At 36.3% G+C, this 21,005-nt stretch overlaps 1 protein-coding gene across 1 annotated transcript in view; it reads right to left on the reverse strand.

Moving 5' to 3' along the window:
* The window catches only part of DMD (dystrophin), a 2,251,544-nt gene that overhangs the window by 1,209,668 nt on the left and 1,020,871 nt on the right, over positions 1 to 21,005 (reverse strand). The window contains exon 42 of the mRNA XM_049704774.1: positions 19,959 to 20,153. Within this exon, the coding sequence (XP_049560731.1) occupies positions 19,959 to 20,153 (195 nt within the window). The remainder of the gene's footprint in view (positions 1 to 19,958; positions 20,154 to 21,005) is intronic.

The following is a 21,005-nucleotide window of genomic DNA, read 5'->3' on the forward strand; positions in this document are numbered from 1 at the left end:
TCTGCTTTACAGAATCCTTCCCATCTTACTAATCTCTTAATATTGGAGTGCTCTAGCTCAGTTCTGACACCTTTCCTTGTCTATCTATATTACCTCTTATTTGGTCCCATGACTGTAAATAATCTCTATATGACAATGACTCTCAAACTTACATCTCCAGCCCTGACCTCAACTCTGAAATCCAGACTCACAAATCTAGGTACTTTCTTGACACTTGGATGTCTCATGAGCATCTCAACCTTAGCATAACCACATTCTGAACTGCATCCCCGTATCTTTCTCTTCCCATGGTTTTCTCTCCTTTGGTAAATGACATATCAATTGATAGTTATTCAGGCTGACAACCTTGGAATCATCCTTGGTCTTTCTTTTTTAATCTCCAGTATTCAAATTGTTGGACAATCTTGTTGGCTCTACTTCTAGAACATGTCCAGAATTTGACCACTTCTCATTATCTCCCTTGCTATTGCTCTGATGATATAAGTTACCCTTATATCTCACCTAGATTATCACAATAGCTACCTAAATGATCCTCCTGCTTCCAGTCTTGCCCCTCTCCCAGTCAATTCTCCACACAACAGCCAAAGAAATTCTTATAAAACATAAATCAAATCATATTAATTCTCTTCTCAAAACCCTCCAATGGCTCCTCATCAAACCCATAGTCTTTTTTTTTTTTTTTTTTTTTGGCCCAGATGCCCGACTCGTGGGATCTTAGTTCCCCAACTAGGGATTGAACCCGTGCCCAGCAGTGGAAGCGACAATTGGGGAATTCCCAACCCATAGTCTTTATCATGGCCTACAAATCTCTACCTAGCTTGGCTGTACACGGCCTGACATTATAATCTTATTTTTTCCTTATTCTGCATTTGCTGTCCTCTCTGCCAAAAATACTCTTTCCCTCCAAGACACTTATATGGCTGTTTTCCTCACTTCTTTCTCATCTCAGAAGAGCCTTATCTACTGTTCCATTTTAAGTAGCAGCACCAACTGCTCTGTATTCCCTGTATTGTTCATTTTTCTTCATGGCACTTATGACTAACATGAAATTATACAACTACTGGTTTCTCTACATCACTAGACTAGATCCTATGAGTGCAGGGATGTTACCTGTCTTGCTCTATATTGGGTTTCCAGAGCTCAAACCTGTGCCTGGCACATGGTAGGTACCCAGTGCATTTGTGTTGAATAAGTGAAAGTATCTAAAAATTTAACTCCATAATTTTAAAGTCTAGATTATATTTAAGGGGAAAATACACAATGCCATTAAGTAATAAAAATCTTTTAAAATATTAATGTTCAAAAAATGCTAAAAACTTACATATTTGTCTAGTCTTACAAATGTGAATTTGGTTATTTTGCTCATCTGAACTGTCAAAGACAAGTCAATTGAGTAAACATTTATTGAGCTCTTTCCTGTACAAGGACCAATACAGAGAAAGTAAAGGTAGGTGAAGCACAGTTTTATTTGTTTTGAAGAAGTTTTAAATTGATCTCATTGAGGTAGTAAGGGAGGATGTGGTTTGGAAACTGAAGGAAACAATTATAGTTTAGAAGTCCCAGTTAAATGATGAGAAATTATTTGATGAGTGGTCTAAGTGGTACCAAATCTTTTCTCAAAGTTCAGAAAAGGAATGAATCATATATCATATATGGTCACAAGCCAAGGAAAGGGCTCATAAAGGAAGTGCAATTTGGGGTAGACACAGCTGAGTAGTTGAAGTGGAAAGGACATCATACTTAGTAGGTAATACACATGCAATGACAGGGAACATGAGTAGCCGTATACGACTGACATTTCAGAAATGTACAGGATCAGGGAAGATGGGTCAGAAAACAGAGGTTGGAGATGATTAATAATGTGCTTTAAAATACTGCATGTAATTCAGTAGACAGTGGGGAACCATGACATGTGTGTGTGCATGTGTAGTAATTTCAAATATATACAAAAGCAGAAAAGGAAAAAAGGAAAATAGTACAAACAGCCCCCATGAGCCCATTATCCAGTGCCAACACTTATGAAACCATGGACAATTTTGTTTCATTATATTTCCACCCATTCACCTCCTCAACTGGATTATTTTGAAACAAATTGATATATTATCCATAAATACTTCAGCATGTTTCCAATATACGTGAATTGTTTTCAAGGAAAGTACACATAATACCATATCCTACATCTAAAAACTTTAAAGTGTTATTAATGTAATCAAATATCTAGCTGTCCTTCATAATTGAGTTGAATTGAGAAAGTTGTTTAGGAAGGAAACTTGGCAGAACTCAGTGACTGTTTGTTGGGTGAAGAAGAGGAAAGACTTGAATAACTTCCAGGTTTCTGGCCTGAGCATCCGGATGAATACTGATATCTGAGTAAAAGGATTTCAGATGGATGAACAGGTTCTGTGTGCACATGCATTTGTGTGTGTGTGTGTGTGTGTGTGTGTGTGTGTAACAGATGATTTCCTTCTGGACACATATTATGAAGCCTTTGGGTTGTCAGACAATAGACATTCAATAGGCAGTTGGCAACAGACTTTGAGAATATGAATGAGATGGCAAATATCGTTGGGCCATACGTATTCTCACATTTCCACACGGTCTGGCCTTTCTGAGCAAAGAACATTGGCATCTGGGTTAGAGGATAATTGAATAGCAAACATACCTTGGTGTTTAGATTAGTACATTTTTCCAGGGAGACTTAGAAGCTTATCTTTCTTGGATCCCTTTGCTTACATTCCAACTTACATTCTGAGGATAACAGACCTAGACCTTCCCCTCTCTCTGGAGAGGATGTGTTTACATTCCAGAGCAAAGGTCTCTCTCTGTTTGTCTCTCTCTTCCCGCCTCTCTCTCCCCTCACCCACCCAAGTCCCTCCATGTCTGTCTGTCTGTCTCTATCAGATGTGCCAAATCCTTTATATAAGCTCTAATGTTTAAAATGTTGGGGTTTCTCTCTTGTACATCTGGCCCTCACTGCACGTCTCATGGGGATTTGAGTAATTAGTGAGATGTTCTCTGACCCAGAGATCACATGCTTCCTGTCAGGATAAATAAGTACAGTTGACCCTTGAACAAAATGAGGGTTAATCTGTGTATAATTTACAGTTGGCCCTCCACATCTGTGGTTCCTCCGCATCCGCGGATTCACCCAACCATGCATTGTATAGCACTGTAGTATTTACTGTGGAAAAATATCCACATGTAAGCGGATCCATGAAGTTCAAACCCATGTTGTTCAAGGGTGAACTGTATAAATATAAAAACTTAACAGGTATCAATAAAATGAACATATTTGCTGACTTGCAGGCAAAATTGGGGTGGTTCAACCATGTGTGAGATGGAGACTAGGCTAGATAGGGGGTGCCTGTTGCTAAGCCTGCAGCTTCCCAGAAGGCTGGCTCTGAAGCAAACTGCATTGGGCAGCAGGAGAGAAGTCATGGGTAGATCTTAGGGAGCTTTCCTGCCTCATTCTAAGACTTCATGACTGTGGTGCATGAGGACTTGTCTTGGGGGAAGATTAATCTATAGAATCTTGTGAGGATATAGATAATGTCGGTTGAAAGGGGCAAAAGTCAATGCTTACAATGGGACCCTGAGGAAAGCAGCTGTGTTCCCAGGTCTTCAAATCAGCTAGACACAATGGTTATGGGTGATGTGAGTGAATTTCAGAGAGAGAGAGAGAGAGAGAGAGAGAGAGAGAGGGAGAGAGAGAGAGAGAGAGAGATTGTTTATAAAATTCCAAGGTGTTGTCTTCAAGTCCATGAACACCTTGCGATTAGAAGGTTTCATTATTTTTTTGTTAAGCAACTCAATTTAACTCTGTGGTCAGAATATGTATCTAACAAGTATTACCATGTGAGAGAAAGGAAGGCATGCCAACACAGAAATATCCTGTGAGATTCCTTATCTGGAGAAATGCAGGTTAAAATTGTCTTCTGCCAGTGTTACAGAATTGCTAGTCAGTGGAATGTAGTAGGTGTTGTTTCATTACAGGAGAGATGGTCAAATTGCTCAGAAACTTTTGTTAGAGTGAAAGCGTGAGAAGAAAATTTGCCTAACGATGACCCTTTGTGGAAAGCAGAGGTCGAGGTTGGAGATGAATATGTCCGAAGAGTAGATCTCATCAGACCTTGGAGAAGAACCAGAAGAGTAAAATATTTTAAAACTAAAGGGAGAACGAATATCAGGAAGGAGGGAGGGAGGGAGCCACCCAGAAGTCAAATGCATCTAGGAACAGGAGTAAAAAGTCAACTGTGGATATTTAGGAGGTGACTGGTGATCTTGTCAAGAGCAATCTCAGCATATTGAAAGTATGGAAATGTAAATCTGGACGGAGAAGACTGTCTTCCATTGTCAACCTCTTTCAGTACAAAATTGAAAATAGCTTAGTACTACACTATGGTTTGCTTTATTTGACATAAGACACTTCTTTATGGAGGAAAAGTTTACTACTAATAAAAACAAAACTGAGAATATAACAAAAATTTTTAAAAAGACAGAATGGATCTTGTATATGTTATCAATGTCCTAGAAGTGCCTTCACTCAAGCAAACCTCTTATATTCGTTCTTTCTTTTATCCACCTGGCAAAATTTCATTACCATCTCCTGATGGCTCTGAGACTAGAGTCTTGGGTGGAATACTTAGGGCTACCCCACTAGCTGGATTAGATCAGGTGCACCAACATGACTTCTTTTCTGCTTCTGTTAACTCTGCTGACCTGGACAGCCTGACAAAATGACCTTTGCCAGTGCTTGCACTGGCTCAAATCCTGTTGATGTGAGTCACGGGCTCCATGTTAACGTGGCTGCCAGCCCAAGGGCAAACTTCCAGAACTCTGACAAGTGCTCCACTTGACACCAAGCATCCAGCTGACTGACATGCTGATTACTGAAATTCACACTGGGGCAACCAGCCCCATTTGTCCGTGTGTGGGGAGCCCAAACACTTAAAATTAATAGCTGTAATTTCCTAAAGGGGTAAAATTCAAGAGAAGAGAAGGAGGATCTTCCCCACTGGTCTAAAAGTAATCCATTCATGGCTTTCATGCGGGGTGTGTGTGAGAGAATATATAGTCTCTCTCTGATGATTTGAGTTTGCAAAGCTTCCTGATTTTAATCCAAATCTCTGGAGAGTTCCCAGTTCTCTGGAGAGTGATGGAATTGCTCAGAATCAAGTTATGAACAGTTTTAGCAATTCTGGGCAGCATGTTGTAAAGGCAAGAAAACTTTCTATCTTAAATGAGAAAAGCAAAAAGCAAAAACTGGGGCAGGAGATGTCATACTCCCTGGATACCTAGATAATAGCTCCTTGGTGCATTCTCAGAGAATGCTGTCAAAACTGGCTGGAGTCCAGGAAATCCTTTTTAAAGTCCCTACACATACTCGTGTCCCTGAGGCACTGCACACAGAAAAATGGTATATGCACCAAAGAAAATTCTGTAGCAGTTTCCATAGTTTAAAGTCAGAGATGAGATCTTTTATAGCTTTTTACTATTTTAGTTTGTCTAGAAATAAGTGATCTTTACAGTTTCTGACCCTCTGAAAATGAAACCATAGTCACTGTAGTTGCTATGGTGATAGAAAAATCCCTAGGATCACTACAGAGTATATTATTTCCATTTCTCTCCCTGAAATAGTTCCTTACCTTACCTGAAAATATGATGGCAAAATGAGGAAGCACACACTTTTTAGTCAACTTCCTTCCTGATGTTGACATGCACCTATGAAATGACCTCCCCACTCCCCATTTCAATTCTGTGAGATGTTTATTTGTCAGTCACTCTTCCTGGAAATGGAAATTTCAATTTCTGGAAGGCACGCATACATAAGTCTATATAATTTAAGTCCTTGATATTTCAAAATAGCATCCTTTCCACTCTGGTTCACAGAATCAAATAAGTTACCCTTAGTTATACACTTTTTTTTTTTTTTTTTTTGCGGTACGCGGGCCTCTCACTGTTGTGGCCTCTCCCGTTGCGGAGCACAGGCTCCGGACGCGCAGGCTCAGCGGCCATGGCTCACGGGCCCAGCCGTTCCGTGGCATGTGGGATCCTCCCAGACTCGGGCACGAACCCATGTCCCCTGCATCGGCAGGTGGACTCTCAACCACTGCGCCACCAGGGAAGCCCTATACACTTTTAATTGAGAAAATTTTGATAGTGAAGCAACTTTCGCAACTGAAAGATGAAGTCCAGATATGTACAATAAGGGAAAACAGAAGACTATGAACTATACTGCTTTAACTCACATTTAGAGGTGAAAAGCCTGTTGTTTAAAGAAGAGGTCATTGATAACACAGTCATAGTAATATAGGCCTCAGCTTTGAGATAAATAATATTTAGAAATGTGGGTTTCCCTTTAAGAAAAGAATCAGTTTTTTAAGGGTATTCATAACACAAACAATTTGAACCTATAAGTACTTTGTTGATTCAAGTATTATGTAATAAGTGTCTTTAATGAGCTAAAAAAGAGAAACTAAGACTACAGACAATTGATCTAGGGAACCAAACAAGGCACCTGTTTGCCAACTAATCAGGCTGAGATAAAGGTCTCAAGTAACTCTTAACTAGGCTCTGTTCTCTATGATAAGGGGCATATTTCTGCTGCTCAGTTTTTCTTCCTTTTAATGTAAAGCAACAACTACTCCCTTGCTGTCAGAATGTTCCACTATAGAGCATGCCTTTACCCACCTAAATGGTAAATCTATTTATATGAATGTCAAACTAGATACTGTAGAAAGTGAACGGGGCTGGAGTAGGAGACAGTGATATCTGATAAATTGAATGTATTATTAATCACTTCTGATGAAAATAAACTTAAACAAGAACTTAGTGAATTTTTAATGTCTTTTCTTACTTTATTACTTACTTATTGCAAGTATAATTATTTTATAATTACTCTGGAAAGTGCCTATATGATTTCTGTTTCTAAAAGTGCTATTTAAAATAGCATATTGCTATTGTGCCTTCTCTGTAATCTATAACTTATAGGTAGCCTTAGTCCTGTTTTATACCAAGAAGCAAGCTCAAACACAGGTTCCTAAGTTTAAAACTCTTACTGAGGTAAGATTTGAAATAATAGGTCGATCATACGATGTGTATACAAACTTTAATCTGAAATTCTGTCTTCTATTTTAAAGTTTGTAACAAAATATTTAGAAATTATTTATAAAATATTTACTTCAAATTTTGCAAGTGTTTGCTTAGTAAAAGTGTTTCCATAAGAAAAGCTATCTTAAAATTGAAACAATATAGTTTCAGATATATAACAAAATAAGCTAAAATATAAGATAATATGAAATTGTCTAAGTGTATTTTCCCCCAAAACTGACTTCCATATTTCAATTATATTCTGGCTTGAAGTATATTGAATTTCATTTAAAAACTGTAAAATTGCTTTCTAGTGATTCTTCAGCTTTTATGTCCCAAAATGACTCATGGGAGCAGATGGCTTTAAACACCTATAATTCACATTTTTTTTAACCATATTTACTTCTTTTTTTTTTTTACATCTTTATTGGAGTATAATTGCTTTACAATGGTGTGTTAGTTTCTGCTATATAACAAAGTGAATCAGTTATACATATTTACTTCTTGAAGAAAATTTCTATTTGGTTCACTAAAAGCTTCTTCATCACATCTTCTCCCACTTCTGCACCATTCAGTACTGTTAAGCATAGCCTTCACCACACAGCCCTGGTCTCTGTAGCCCTACCAAGTTCTGCTAGGCCTCAGGTTTCTCTCCATTTCTCTGAGAGCTACAGCTCTGTCTTCATTCATTAACGCAACAAATATCTGTTGAAAACCTACCATGTGCCAGATACAGTCTAGGTACTGGGGATACGACAGTGAGTCGGAAAGACAAAGTCCTCCTTTTTCTGTTAGCTCACAAGCACTTTGCTGTAGCTTTTAGCCGAGTCGATCATTCAATGGCTGATTCCCTACATCTGCTGATGCCCACTATTGGACACTATTAGCGAATCTACAGAACCATCTTGACATCTTGCCTATCCCGTTTTCCAACTCCACCAATAAGATCCAGTTGTATCAAGGTGATATTTAGATTGTGGGACTGGCTGAGATTGTCCACAGAGGCGGGGTTAGAGGAAAGAGGGCTGGGAAAGGAACATCAGAAAAACCCATATTTTGCGAGCAAGTGTGGAGGAAGAACTAAAGAATGATTCCAAAATTTATATCTCTAATTGAGATGATCTCCTGAACTTTGACTTATATATATCCAGTCTATCCAATATGTCTCTTGATATCCACATGGATGTGTAATAAACACCTTAGACTTAACACATCAAAACTAAACTTACACTCAACCTTGCACCCTAACCTGATACTCCTGCCGTTTTCCGCATGATACAGTTAATGGCAGCTCCATTGTCCCAGTTGTTCATGCCAAAATTCTTAGTGTTATCCTTGAATCCTCTCTCTACCAACCCACATGCAACTGGCCACCAAATCCTATGGGCTCTACCTTGAGAATGTATTCAGAACTTAAACCCCCTGCCACTCTGATCCAAACCATCATCTCCAGCTTGGATAGTTCTGAATATGGGTATAATAACAGTGCTTTCCTAATAGGGTTGCTGTGGTGACCATACAAGCTACCACAAGTAAAGAATTTAGAATGGGTCCTGGCACATAATAAATCAGTAGTAGCCAAATGCCACTTATAGTCAAAGCATGAATATTTCAAAGGCTTTATCTTCTATAAAATTATTCTCAGTTTCTGCTTTCTACATTGCTTTCTCCTCTTCACAAATTCAGTTACACTCATGCCTCATACTATGTATTTTGTCTATATTATGTCTCTCTTACTTTTATTACTTTCTAACTTGTTTGTGTAACTCTGACATGTGTATTCAATTAATGTTACAAATTACCAGAGCACAGGGATCACATCTTCTATTTCTCTTTTAGACAGTTAAACACAGTATTCGAGGCTCAATACATATGTGTTAATTTGAAGTGAAAAGTTGAGTTGAAGCTCTGAATCTTAACTTGCTTACGAAAATCAATTTGAATGGAACCACTGAACCTTTAAGGTTTGTTACATTGTTCTTGAACTGTTGCAGGCATGCATTCAGGCCCGAACAGATGTTGTGCGTGCTTCAGTCATCTCCCTGTTTATTCTATTTTACTTTTACTGGTTACTTAGCTGTTAGAGTAAATAGTGGAATAACAGTCCATCTGTATTTCCTGGCCAAGCTTCTCCATGGTTACCTCACAGCACCTCAGATACCTAACAACAGAAAAAGTCCTTCATTTAGAATTATGCCTAGTTCCCCAGATGTCACAGAGCACCAATGAGAACAGAAAGAAACCTGCAAAACCTGCACTTCACTGTTCCAACTGTTCCCCAAAGACAACAATCCTAGCCATCAGCACCAACTAAACGAAAAATGATTTCATAAATCCTTCTGTGATAGGTACATTTTGCATTATGTTGTGCACATTGTCAAAATCTTTTACAAAAAAAAATCTTGATAGAAAAATCGGCTCTTGCGCATAGCAAAGGAGAATTGTGTAGAAGCAAATGCTTTTCTCATCATTCAAAATTAGATATATGGTATTCTATGTTTCCAAATATTTTAGAACCAGGACATGCCTTTAAGTCTTGTGTAACTGAGCAAAGGAGGGGCAGATAGATTTTATGAAGAAAAATTCTACGGCAATACAGTAAGCCAGGGAGACCTGAAAAACTGATTACCACTGAGGAATGGGACTGAAAAATGTGGACAGGATGCTTTTCTTTCTTCTTTTCACTTTATACTATTTTATCCTATTTAAATATACAATCATGAGCATCTTATTATTCTGATAAAGAATGGAAAATCTAGCATGTGTGATCAAGCAAGTTTACAGATAACTACTATACACAACTGAATGTAATTCAGTCTGTACAAATTAATACAAATGACAGTACACTATTTTGGAAAAAAAAGGAAACATATTTCGTAATATTTTGCCCATTTTATAAATGATTAACGCTGTTGACACTGGGAGAACATGCTTTCTATCACAGCGTTTTACATTTGGGATAGAAAAGCAAAACCACTGTTTCATGTAATTGTTCTGAACCTAAACGCACAAATTTAAGAAAACCAACAAACGACAAAACAAAACATGTTAACAACATGTTTTGTTAGGATAGGGATCTTAATACTCTTCCTCCTTTCTTTATCTTTTTGGAAACCCCAGAGATTTCCCTAATGGTGAGAACATCCTTTTGCCTCAGGTTTGGAAAACTCAATTTGGGAATTTGTAGCAGTTGGTATCCATTAATTAAAGTGATTTACAATACATAGTTCTTGATTTTTTCCTTGACTGTTTAATTACATGCATTAGGATTCAGAAACAAGCAGACGGGTAAAAGTCATTGTATTAGATTGAACTATATGCAATTGCCAATGTTTGAACATTTTGACCCACATAATGCCAATTCATAAGATTCAGCTGAATGTTATTAAAGTATCAACATGCTCATGACTACTATTTTAAGCAAGAAAATTGATACAGATCAGCTTTTTTAAATGGCAAAAGAAAAACAACAAAATAAATAACAAAAATAAGTCTCATAATTCCAAGGGGAAAAAAAAACACTATTGATTAAAGTATCCTTCACTTAGAGCTTCAATGCTTTTAAATAGTTTAAGTCATGGTTCTGAACTCAGAACAAAGGATTCTAAATTACTGACATAGAATTAGGAAAAAAATGAATTCAACATATTTCAATGAAAAATAAAACTCCACATAAAACAATAATGACAACAACAAACTAAAAAATAGCATCCTATTCTTGGTAAAAGCCATGGAACATGGAAACATGGAACAATTTAGAGCCTGCATCCTCAAGAGTAATATTAAAAAATGAGCTATTCATTTGGCACCTAAAATTAATAGAAGAATGAAAAATTTTACCCCTGAATAAGTAATACTTAGCTTTGGAAATATAGTAAATATGATTGAAAGTAAGTAAGATTCTCTAACCCAAGTTTTTGTCAAAAGCAAATGTTTTTTAGCCTATGTGCATTCTCTTCTTTTACTTTTTTTTTTAACTTTAAACTTTTTTTTTTTAACCTTTAGGCTACTTGCCAAATCTGGAAATAACTTTATGTATATTTTATGCTATTATTAACATTTTACTTAAAGTTTTTTTACATTTAAGTATGCAATTTTATGTTTCACCACATTTTTAAAAAATGTATTTATTTTATTTATTTATTTTTGGCTGTGTCGGGTATTTGTTGCTGCGCGCGGGCTTCTCATTGCAGTGGCTTCTCTTGTTGCGGAGCACGGGCTCTAGGCACGCGGGCTTCAGTAGTTGTGGCATGTGAGCTCAGTAGTTGTGGCTCGTGGGCTCTAGAGCACAGGGTCAGTAGTTGTGGCACACGGGCTTAGTTGCTCCGCAGCATGTGGGATCTTCCCGGACCAGGGCTCAAACCCATGTCCCCTACATTGGCAGGCAGATTCTTAACCACTGTGCCACCAGGGAAGCCCTCACCACATTCTTAAAGGCAATTTGTTTGCAGGATTATTTACATGGAAATTTAATTTACAATAATTTTTAAGACTTTGGATATATGATGAAGTAATACGGGTTTTGCAAAATTGGAAATTTATATAATTATACATTTTTTACAAGAATTTTTCTAGATAATCCTACATGATTTCACTTTATCTTCACAATATTACTGCTGAGTAGGCTGGGACAGGTATTATCATTGATCTAATTTCAAAGTTAAAAACACTGAGACATAGAAATTTTATGTGGCTTGCCCAGGACACAACTATTAAGAGTCAGATTCGGTGTCTAAATTTAAGACTTTCATGTTCAAATCCAGTGCCTTGCCAACCACTCTAGCCTATTTTTTGCCATAACCATATAATGCAAGCCAAGTGATTGGGAAAAATATTACTAATATTTTAATTATTTGTGGGTTTCTTGCCACACACTTTCATAAATGATTGGTTTAAAATTCAGTGTGTACAAACCTAGAGCAAATTTCTCCATGCTGGTATATATGCTTAGTTTGTTAGAATTCATACATATGGACGATTTAATTCAATGAGTTTGGATATAATGTAAAAGAGACTAATTTTGTTTCTTTTTTTAAATTAAAAAAATCAGTTTTTATTCTTGGAACTACTAGATTAGCATTGTTCTGTCCTCTTCAATCGCAGACTTCATACCTGGATTTACCAGACTGTCATCCATTCATTCAACAGATGTCCACTGAGTGCCTATTTGTGGTAGGTACCGTCCTAGGAGTTGGAGATATAGTGGTGAACAACACAAACAAGATATTTTTTTCTTCCTAGTGGTTATGTGTATGATGGATGTTGGTCACCAGAGGGAAAAAGTCAAAAGGAGTACGTGGCTCATTTGCAAACCACTGCACATGGTAAAAATTGTATCTTTTGCTGTGGCTGACTCAGTATCACCATCTTAATAAATGTAGCTCTGCAGTTAAATGGATACACATACACTTAAATGCACGTATGTGTGTTTTAAGAGTTATAAAATCCTGCATGATTGCTTTCACATTTTAAGAAGGCGGAAATAATAGCTTTAGGCAGTTTTAGTTAACAAAAATGCCTTGAGATCCTTTGTAACTTGGCTAACAGAGGAGCACACAACTTTCATTTCTGAGAAAAAAAGGATGAGAGAAACCCATTAGTAGCTGTTGTGACAGCAGCCATTGGGGAGTAGATCTATCTCAAACCTGAGAAAGAAATTGGAGCACCAAAGACTCAAACTCCAGTTCATTTTCACTCTCTGGAATTTGTCTTTATCTGACAGATGAAGGCAACATCCTATATAAATCTAATTCTCATCCACTTTACGCCTCATCTAGTTACCAGGCACTACATTAATGACATTTCAAATTGGGAAGGGTGTTCAATCAAAAGGCATTAAAGTACTTATTAATTAATTTTTTCTGAGCTTCTAAAGAATTTTTTTTAAAGTTATATTTAGTGGCTCTATGGTAAGGTGTCCTTTCGATTTTTTTTCCCCTGCATTGTTTATGGCCACATGTCAAAATTATTTCCTAAATACAACTATATACTTTGGTGGAAACATTCTCCATAGGATGATGCACCGTCCTTACATAAGTAACCAATCAGTAATTATATATCACAGATCAAAAAAAAATGACATCATAATTGGTCAAAGAACAGCTTGAATAGTTCATGAATAAAAGGAAAACCTCCACACAACTTAATTGCAACCACAAAATTTCAACCAGCATCATGAATTGTAAGTTTTAACATGGAAGTTTCTGACTTCCAGAATGTATAGGACGCGAATTATCAAAATAGTCTTGCTAGGAGAATGGAAGGAGGCGGAGTGAGTCCTTAAAGTACATTTTAGCAAAGATGGGAGTAAACTGCAGCATGGGGATCAAAGTAGGACAACTGATGGGCCTGATAAAATAATGGCTGGGAGAAAAGAATGAATAATTTCCTATAAAAGAGAGACATGTAGAAAATATAAAGGGAAACTATCAAAGTACATATAAATATGAATTATAATGCAGTAAACATCTATAATATCTTCACTATAAGAGAAGTGAAAATTGAGGTACTATATTAATGATTTAAGTATGATTTCAATTATAGCAAATAGATTAATATTTGTAAAGTACTTCACAAATATAAATAGCAAATCAATCAAGCAAATAAAATAAATAGCAAATCAAATAAATCCCAAATCATAAAAGCAATTGAAAAAAGCAAATATATTTATAGCTGAATAAATGTGCTAGTTGAAAAGCTTAAACATTGTCCAACACCATACACAAAAATAAACTCAAAATGCATTAAAGACCTAAACATAAGACTAGATACTACAAAATTCTTAGAGGAAAACATATGCAGAACACTCTTTGGTGTAAATTGCAGCAATATCTTTTTGGATCCACCTCCTAGAGTAATGAAAACTAACAAATTGTAACAAATGGGACCTAATTAAACTTAAAAGCTTTTGCACAGCAAAGGAAACCATAAACAAAACGAAAAGACAATCCACAGAATGGGAGAAAATATTTGCAAACAAAGCGACTGACAAGGGATTAATCTCCAAAATATACAAACAGCTCATGCAGCTCAATATAAAAACAAACAACCCAATCAAAAAAATGGGCAGAAGATCCAAATCTCTCCAAAGACATTTCTCCAAAGAAGACATACAGATGGAGAAAAAGCACATGAAAAGATGCTCAACATCACTAATTATTAGAGAAATGCAAATCAAAACTACAATGAGGTATCACCTCACACCAGTCAGAATAGCCATCATCAAAAATCTAGAAGCAAGGGCTTCCCTGGTGGCGCAGTGGTTGAGAGTCTGCCTGCCAATGCAGGGGACGCAGGTTCGTGCCCCGGTCCAGGAGGATCCCACATGCCGCGGAGCAGCTGGGCCCATAAGCCATAGCCGCTGAGCCTGCGCGTCTGGAGCCTGTGCTCCGCAACAGGAGAGGCCACAACAGTGAGAGGCCCGCGTACCGGAAAAAAAAAAAAAATCTAGAAGCAATAAATGCTGGAGAAGGTGTGGAGAAAAGGGAACCCTCTTACACTGTTGTTGGGAATGTAAATTGTTACAACCACTATGGAGAACAGTATGAAGGCTCCTTAAAAAACTAAAAATAGTACTACCATATGATCTAGCAATCCCACTCCAGGGCATATATCTGGAGAAAACCATAATCTGAAAAGATACATGCACCCCAATGTTTATTGCAGCACTATTTAAATAGCTAAAACGTGGAAGCAACCTAAATGTCCATCGAGAGAGGAACAGATAAAGAAGATGTGGTACATATATACAATGGAATATTACTCAGCCATAAAAAAGAACAAAATAATGCCATTTGCAGCAACATGGATGGACCTAGAGATTATCACACTAAGTGAAGTAAGTCAGACAGAGAAAAGACAAATATCATATGGTATCGCTTATATGTGGAAACTAAAAAAATGATACAAATGAACTTATTTACAAAACAGAAACAGACTCACCCGCTTCGAGTCACAGACTTTCACAATTACCAAAGAGGAAAGGTGGGGGGGAGGGATAAATTAGGAGTTTGGGATGAACATATACATGCTACTATATATAAAATAGGTAATCAACAAGGACCTATGGTATAGCATAGGGAACTCTACTCAATATTCTCTAATAACCTGTGTGGGAACAGAACCTGAAAAAGAATGGATATATGTATATGTATAACTGAATCACTTTGCTGTATACCTGAAACTAATACAACATTATAAATCAACTATACTCCAATATAAAATAAAAATTAAATTAAAATTTAAAAAGAAAAAGGAAAAAAAAAGAAAACTTGATTTTTCTCAGAGAAATCATGAAATGATTACATTATTCCAAATGTTATAGTCCAAAATATCAGTTCTTACAATGTGGTCACATATTAATAAAAGTCATATTTTTCCATGCACCAAACTATTCAATTATAAAGTTTAAGTAGAATTCAAAAAGCATTTGTAAACAAATTTTGCCTTGATACTTTATATGCTCCATGATTATTTAATTTAGAATAATTACAATATTCTTTTGTTTGAATAGTATTAAACTGGTGAAAAATCTAACCCTTTATCTAGCATGGCCCTGTATTACAATTTACACAGAAACATTAATTATTTTATTTACCTTCAGATAGTTTGTTCAGATTTGTATATACAGTACCTCCTTCTATTATCTAACTTTCCTAATACCAGAATAGAAAACCAGTCAGCTTGCTCACGGCATTAGTTTTGTCTTCATTCAAGTGACTGACATTATTAAATTTGTGCTTAAATGTGATGAAATAGATTTCAAAGGATAAAGATATTGACCAGAGTGATAAGATCTCCGTTGCCAGCACTTTTGCCCGTGCTTCACAGCAAGAGTGGAGTACCGAAGGCAAAGTTATCAATGAGAAGAAAGAAATCTTACATTTCTCAAGTGATCTTTCTACCAAGTTCACAGGACACCTAAATTCTCCTGAGCCCCAAATCTGCTGAGAATGGGCTTTTATACACCCATGCTCAAGTTTCTGGTGAACACAGAAATAAATCTTCTATCTTCTCTCTGAAAACATTTCCAAAATCTGAAAATCTCTCCTTACCACCCTAGCCCAAGCCACTGGCATCCGTTCTTCAACTGTCCTCCTTGTTTTTACCCTTGATCCCCTACAGTTCTACTCTCAGTGGGGCAGCCAGTGTGATCTTTTTAAAGCATAAATCCGATCACATCAGTCATCTTCTCAAAAACCTATCTCGCTCAGAATGAATGGTAGTCTTTATGACGGTCCACCATTTGTTTGCTTATATTCTGTCTCCCTCTGCTTTAACAAAAGCTGTATGAGGGCGGAGTCCATCGGTTTTGTTTACTGCTTTTTAAGCACTTAGAGCAATGCCTGGTGTATAGGAAGTGCTTAATAAAGATGTTTGAATGAATGAATCCTCCCTCACTCCTTACATTATTGCCTTGTCCTAATAATTCCTTTTAGGTCTCAAAGGTCCTGCATAAAAGCTGAACCAGTCAAAGAAGACTGAACGACTTTTGCTTTATGATCTTTGGCTTTTTCAGCTACAACAAGCTCTCCCCAGTGCTGCTGAGGTTGAACAAAGGCTGCCTTTACTTCTTGATCTTATCTAAGCTCTACATTGGGCCCAACTGTCCTGTCAACATCTGTGAGTTTTCTCCATTTGTCTACACTTCTTGTCACTCACCCTGGCTACTAAAGACACAAAACATTTTATCCACCTCAACCAGAGCATCTTTAATATCATCAGTTTAGATGAGACAACTGAAATGATGCATGTCTGACTTCTTTCTTTTCTTCCCTTTCTTTTCCTCTTCCTGCCTTCCTTTTCTCCTTCTTTATTTCCTTCCCTCCTTTCTCCCTTTCTCCCTCCCTCCCTTTTTCTCTTGCTGAAGTATAGTTGATTTACAATATTATAATAGTTTCAGATGTATAACATAGTGATTCAATATTTTTATAGAATATATTTCAAGTTATTATAAAATATTGGCTATATTTCCTGTACTGTACAATATATCCTTGTAGCTTATTTATATCTAGTAGTTTGTACCCTTTAATCCCCTACCCCTATCCTGTCCCCCTTCCCTCTCCTCACTGGTAACCACTCACTAGTTTGTTCTCTATATCTGTGAGTTTGCTTCTGTTTTGTTACATTCGTTTGTTTTGTTTTTTAGCTTCCACATATAAGCAATAACATACAATATTTTTCTTTTTCTGTGTGACTAATTTCACTAAGGATAATGCCAACAAGCACATGGAAGTTGCTTGCTTCCTTTTATGGAATCTTTTTGAACTGGCATAGATTCAGTGAGAATTAGAACTCAGGACATTTTTCCTATGAACTGGCCACGCCAGTCCTCAGTATTCTACCATGTTTTACCCAAATTCACCCTTGCTATGCTCAACATAGTACCCTTGAAACCACTGCATGAAAGGTGGTACAGTATAGGGGTTAACAGCTCAGAGGTTAAATCTACTTGGCTTGGGTGCAAATCCTTGCTCAACCGATACTAGCTGTGTCAACTCTGTCAAGTTATTTTACTTAATATTTCTTCAGTTTCTTCATCTATAAAATGGGGATAATAATTTTAGATATTTCATAGAGTTACGGGGAGGATCAATTAGTTAATACAAGTTATCGAGTACCTAAGCCCTATATACAAATTGATCCCCCTTATTGCAAAAGATACAGCATAGTTGTCATCCTTATTCTAACCCATGCTCTTATTTTTGTCCTAATAATTCACCTTTATCCATGCCAATCCCTAACTGAGCAACTAAGGCCTAATTAAGCAACTAATTGATAATATTGGCTTTGATATAAGGATAAATATTACTTTTGTGTGTGTTTCTCATTCATCGCTAGGTATGCCTTAGCTAATGTATTATGTATTAAATGCAGATTTACAATGTAAATAGGTGTTTATCTGGTTAGTTCTTGTCAAAATGATTAGGTAGCTTTTGAATTCAATACATCTATGGAAATCATATGTGCTATATTATTTATATTTTGTTCAGAAAGTAATTATTTTAACTTATTGCACATTATTTGTGTTGTATTATTCTTAAAAAATATGTATGTTAAACCACAGCGATACCTACTACAGTTCTGTAATTTGATTCTTGCAAATGTGTCAGGAAAAAAATCAACCACAATTTAATTTCAAACCTTCTCAACCAGCAGCTGTACAATTTATGCACTGCTTTTCTATTTTTACTACTAGATAATGACAATGATGAATGCCTTTAAGAGGAAGTACATATTCATTGAAAAGACTGAAATCAAAACTATCCCCCTTCAGAAAGCTCATAGAGGTAGGAAGCCCATTTGCTTGCTGCAGGAGATATGCTGGGAGTGAGATGGAATTATGCCCCAAACTCCATCTAATGAGGACTCAATAACCAATTAAATTAAAACTGCGATAATACTTTTTTTACAAACCACAGTAATCAATACCATTGTAATTGGTGTCAGCTTTAATACTATTAAATATATCTGAAAGAACAAAATTATTAGCTATGATTGCAGCCAGGGGCCCATCATTCTGAGTGTGTCAGGGTAAGAGGTATGAAGACAAAGATATTCAATTGGCAACTTAATAAGTTTAGGGTTACTGCTCTCCTGACCTATATGTCCACAAACATGGAAAGGAATGAATATTAGCTCATTAGCAGTGATTTACATATTGAATGACAATGATGAACTTACAAACTGTGCTGTCATGAGAAATTAGTTAATGTGAATTATGACAGGCATGCTGGCATGTCTCCTTTATCAATTGATTTTCTTTTCTTCACTGTACCCATAAGTGATTTGACTTTTACTTCAAAGAGAATAAGAAATAGCACCATACCAAAATGATGTAGTTCCAGAGATCCATGCATCCCTTACTCTATTTTAGTGTATAATTTTGTAGCTTATTTGATATGATGTAAGACATTAAACTCAAGTCACTCGAGATATTGCTACTCTGATTTCTAAGACAAACGTCTTTATCTATTTGTATAGTTATGCAAATATGTGATATGGAATGAGATCCGAAGACATTCATTTAGAGTATAAAATACTTTAGCTAATAGGTGCTGCTGAGAGCAAACTTATCTTCTGTCTATAATCTTATGCTATTTGCTTCGACAAATACCAAGCTCTGGCTATACTATTATCTTTCATTTTGAGTGTGAAATGTATGATCACAAAAATTATCTTGAGACACACATTATTATGTACATTTTCTTGATGCTACATTTATTTATCTTCAGACACTTCCCTCTAAAATTCAAACCCTACTTCTTCATCATGTTTTGTCTTATCAGAATTCATAAACTTATAGTCGGTGATTTGAAAAAAAGCTGGATTTGGTTGGAGGCTTTTGCCTGGTGATTTTAAATAAAGTATTTTATTGCTTTCTATTCAATTAGATACCATATGTTGTGGTATTGATACTGACACTAATTTGAAATTGAATGTGAATATTATAAGTGGAAATAGAAAATTAAAACTGTATACAAAAGATATAATTTAAAACCTCATTTAATTTCCCCTTTTATGGGAAAAGAAAGACAAGTAATGTATCAGTTGGGAGTAAACTGTTTGTCTAGCAAAGCTTGTTTTTTGGAGAGTCCTTTCTGCCCTGAATGTATAAGAAACTATTATTTTAGTACGTTCCTTTGTTTTAGGAAGTCTCTTAACATTAAATATTATAAAATACCTATTCAATTTTATGTTTCTCTTTCTACACTAGATTTCTAAAGCTAACCATCTTGTAAAGTATTTTAAGATTTCCATGTGTTAAGTCAGAATGCCTTCACGGTATACATGTAAGTAAAATGTTCTGGTACAGCAAATGATCAATATGATGACCTTGTAAAATCTGAATGAAAGTGCTTTGCTTTTACCTTCAGAGACTCCTCTTGTTTGAAGAGATCTTCAAAATCTTTAGCACAGAGGTCAGGAGCTTTGAGAAGTTGTTCCACTTCTGATAGGGCTTGTGAGACATGAGTAATCTCAGTCAGGTAAGTAGAAGGTACATAAGAAATTTCCAAAGGCATTTCTTCAGTCATCACCATCACTGATTCTTCATGGACAGTGTGCTGGTATAGATATACAAAAGAACAATTCTTTTAGCTTCCTAATATTGAAAAGACCTCTATTGAATTCATATAGATTCCAGATTATAGCTGACAGAGGGCTGGAAAGTGGATCAAAAATGCATGATGATAAGTCTAGTAAAAAGGTTATTTATTATTTATATATCCTCTCTTCCAAAACGTGTTAGAAGCATTTTATAATAAGAGATACACAAACATTAGCACCATGAATATAAGATTGAAAGACCAAGAGCCGTAAGGTCATGAGAGGGGTAGTTTTACCCTAAGAAAAGGATACTTTTTACAACTGGATTTAAAAATGTAATTCTAAGCTTCCTGGAAAACTAAGTATGGGGTGGGATGTGAGGGGTCTACATCTATGATATTCATACCAAAAGGAACCTTTCCTATACTTTTTTCCCCTAATCTTGACTGAGGTACAAGAGGGACAAAGTGGTTTTGCTTGGTAGCTAACTTTCTATTAAGCACCTTCTCCTCCAAATTCCTGACATCAGCTGTCTCTTTGTTTTTTTTTTTTAACATCTTTATTGGAGTATAATTGCTTTACAATGGTGTGTTAGTTTCTGCTTTATAACAAAGTGAATCAGCTATACATATACATATATACCCATATCTCCTCCCTCTTGCCTCTCCCTCCCACCCTCCCTATCCCACCCCTCTAGGTGGTCACAAAGCACGGAGCTGATCTCCCTGTCAGCTCCTCTCTTTGATGCTAGATTCCTACTAAGTTAAACTGCTTATTAAGGTACTAGATAAGTAGGACTGAGGATGAAATTTACACTTTAATAAGAGCTCCTGAAAGCCTGAAGATCTAAGGGAGCACCAGCTTCTCCT

The sequence above is a fragment of the Orcinus orca genome, chromosome X (genome assembly GCF_937001465.1).
Source record: "Orcinus orca chromosome X, mOrcOrc1.1, whole genome shotgun sequence".
NCBI classification, from domain to species: domain Eukaryota; kingdom Metazoa; phylum Chordata; class Mammalia; order Artiodactyla; family Delphinidae; genus Orcinus; species Orcinus orca.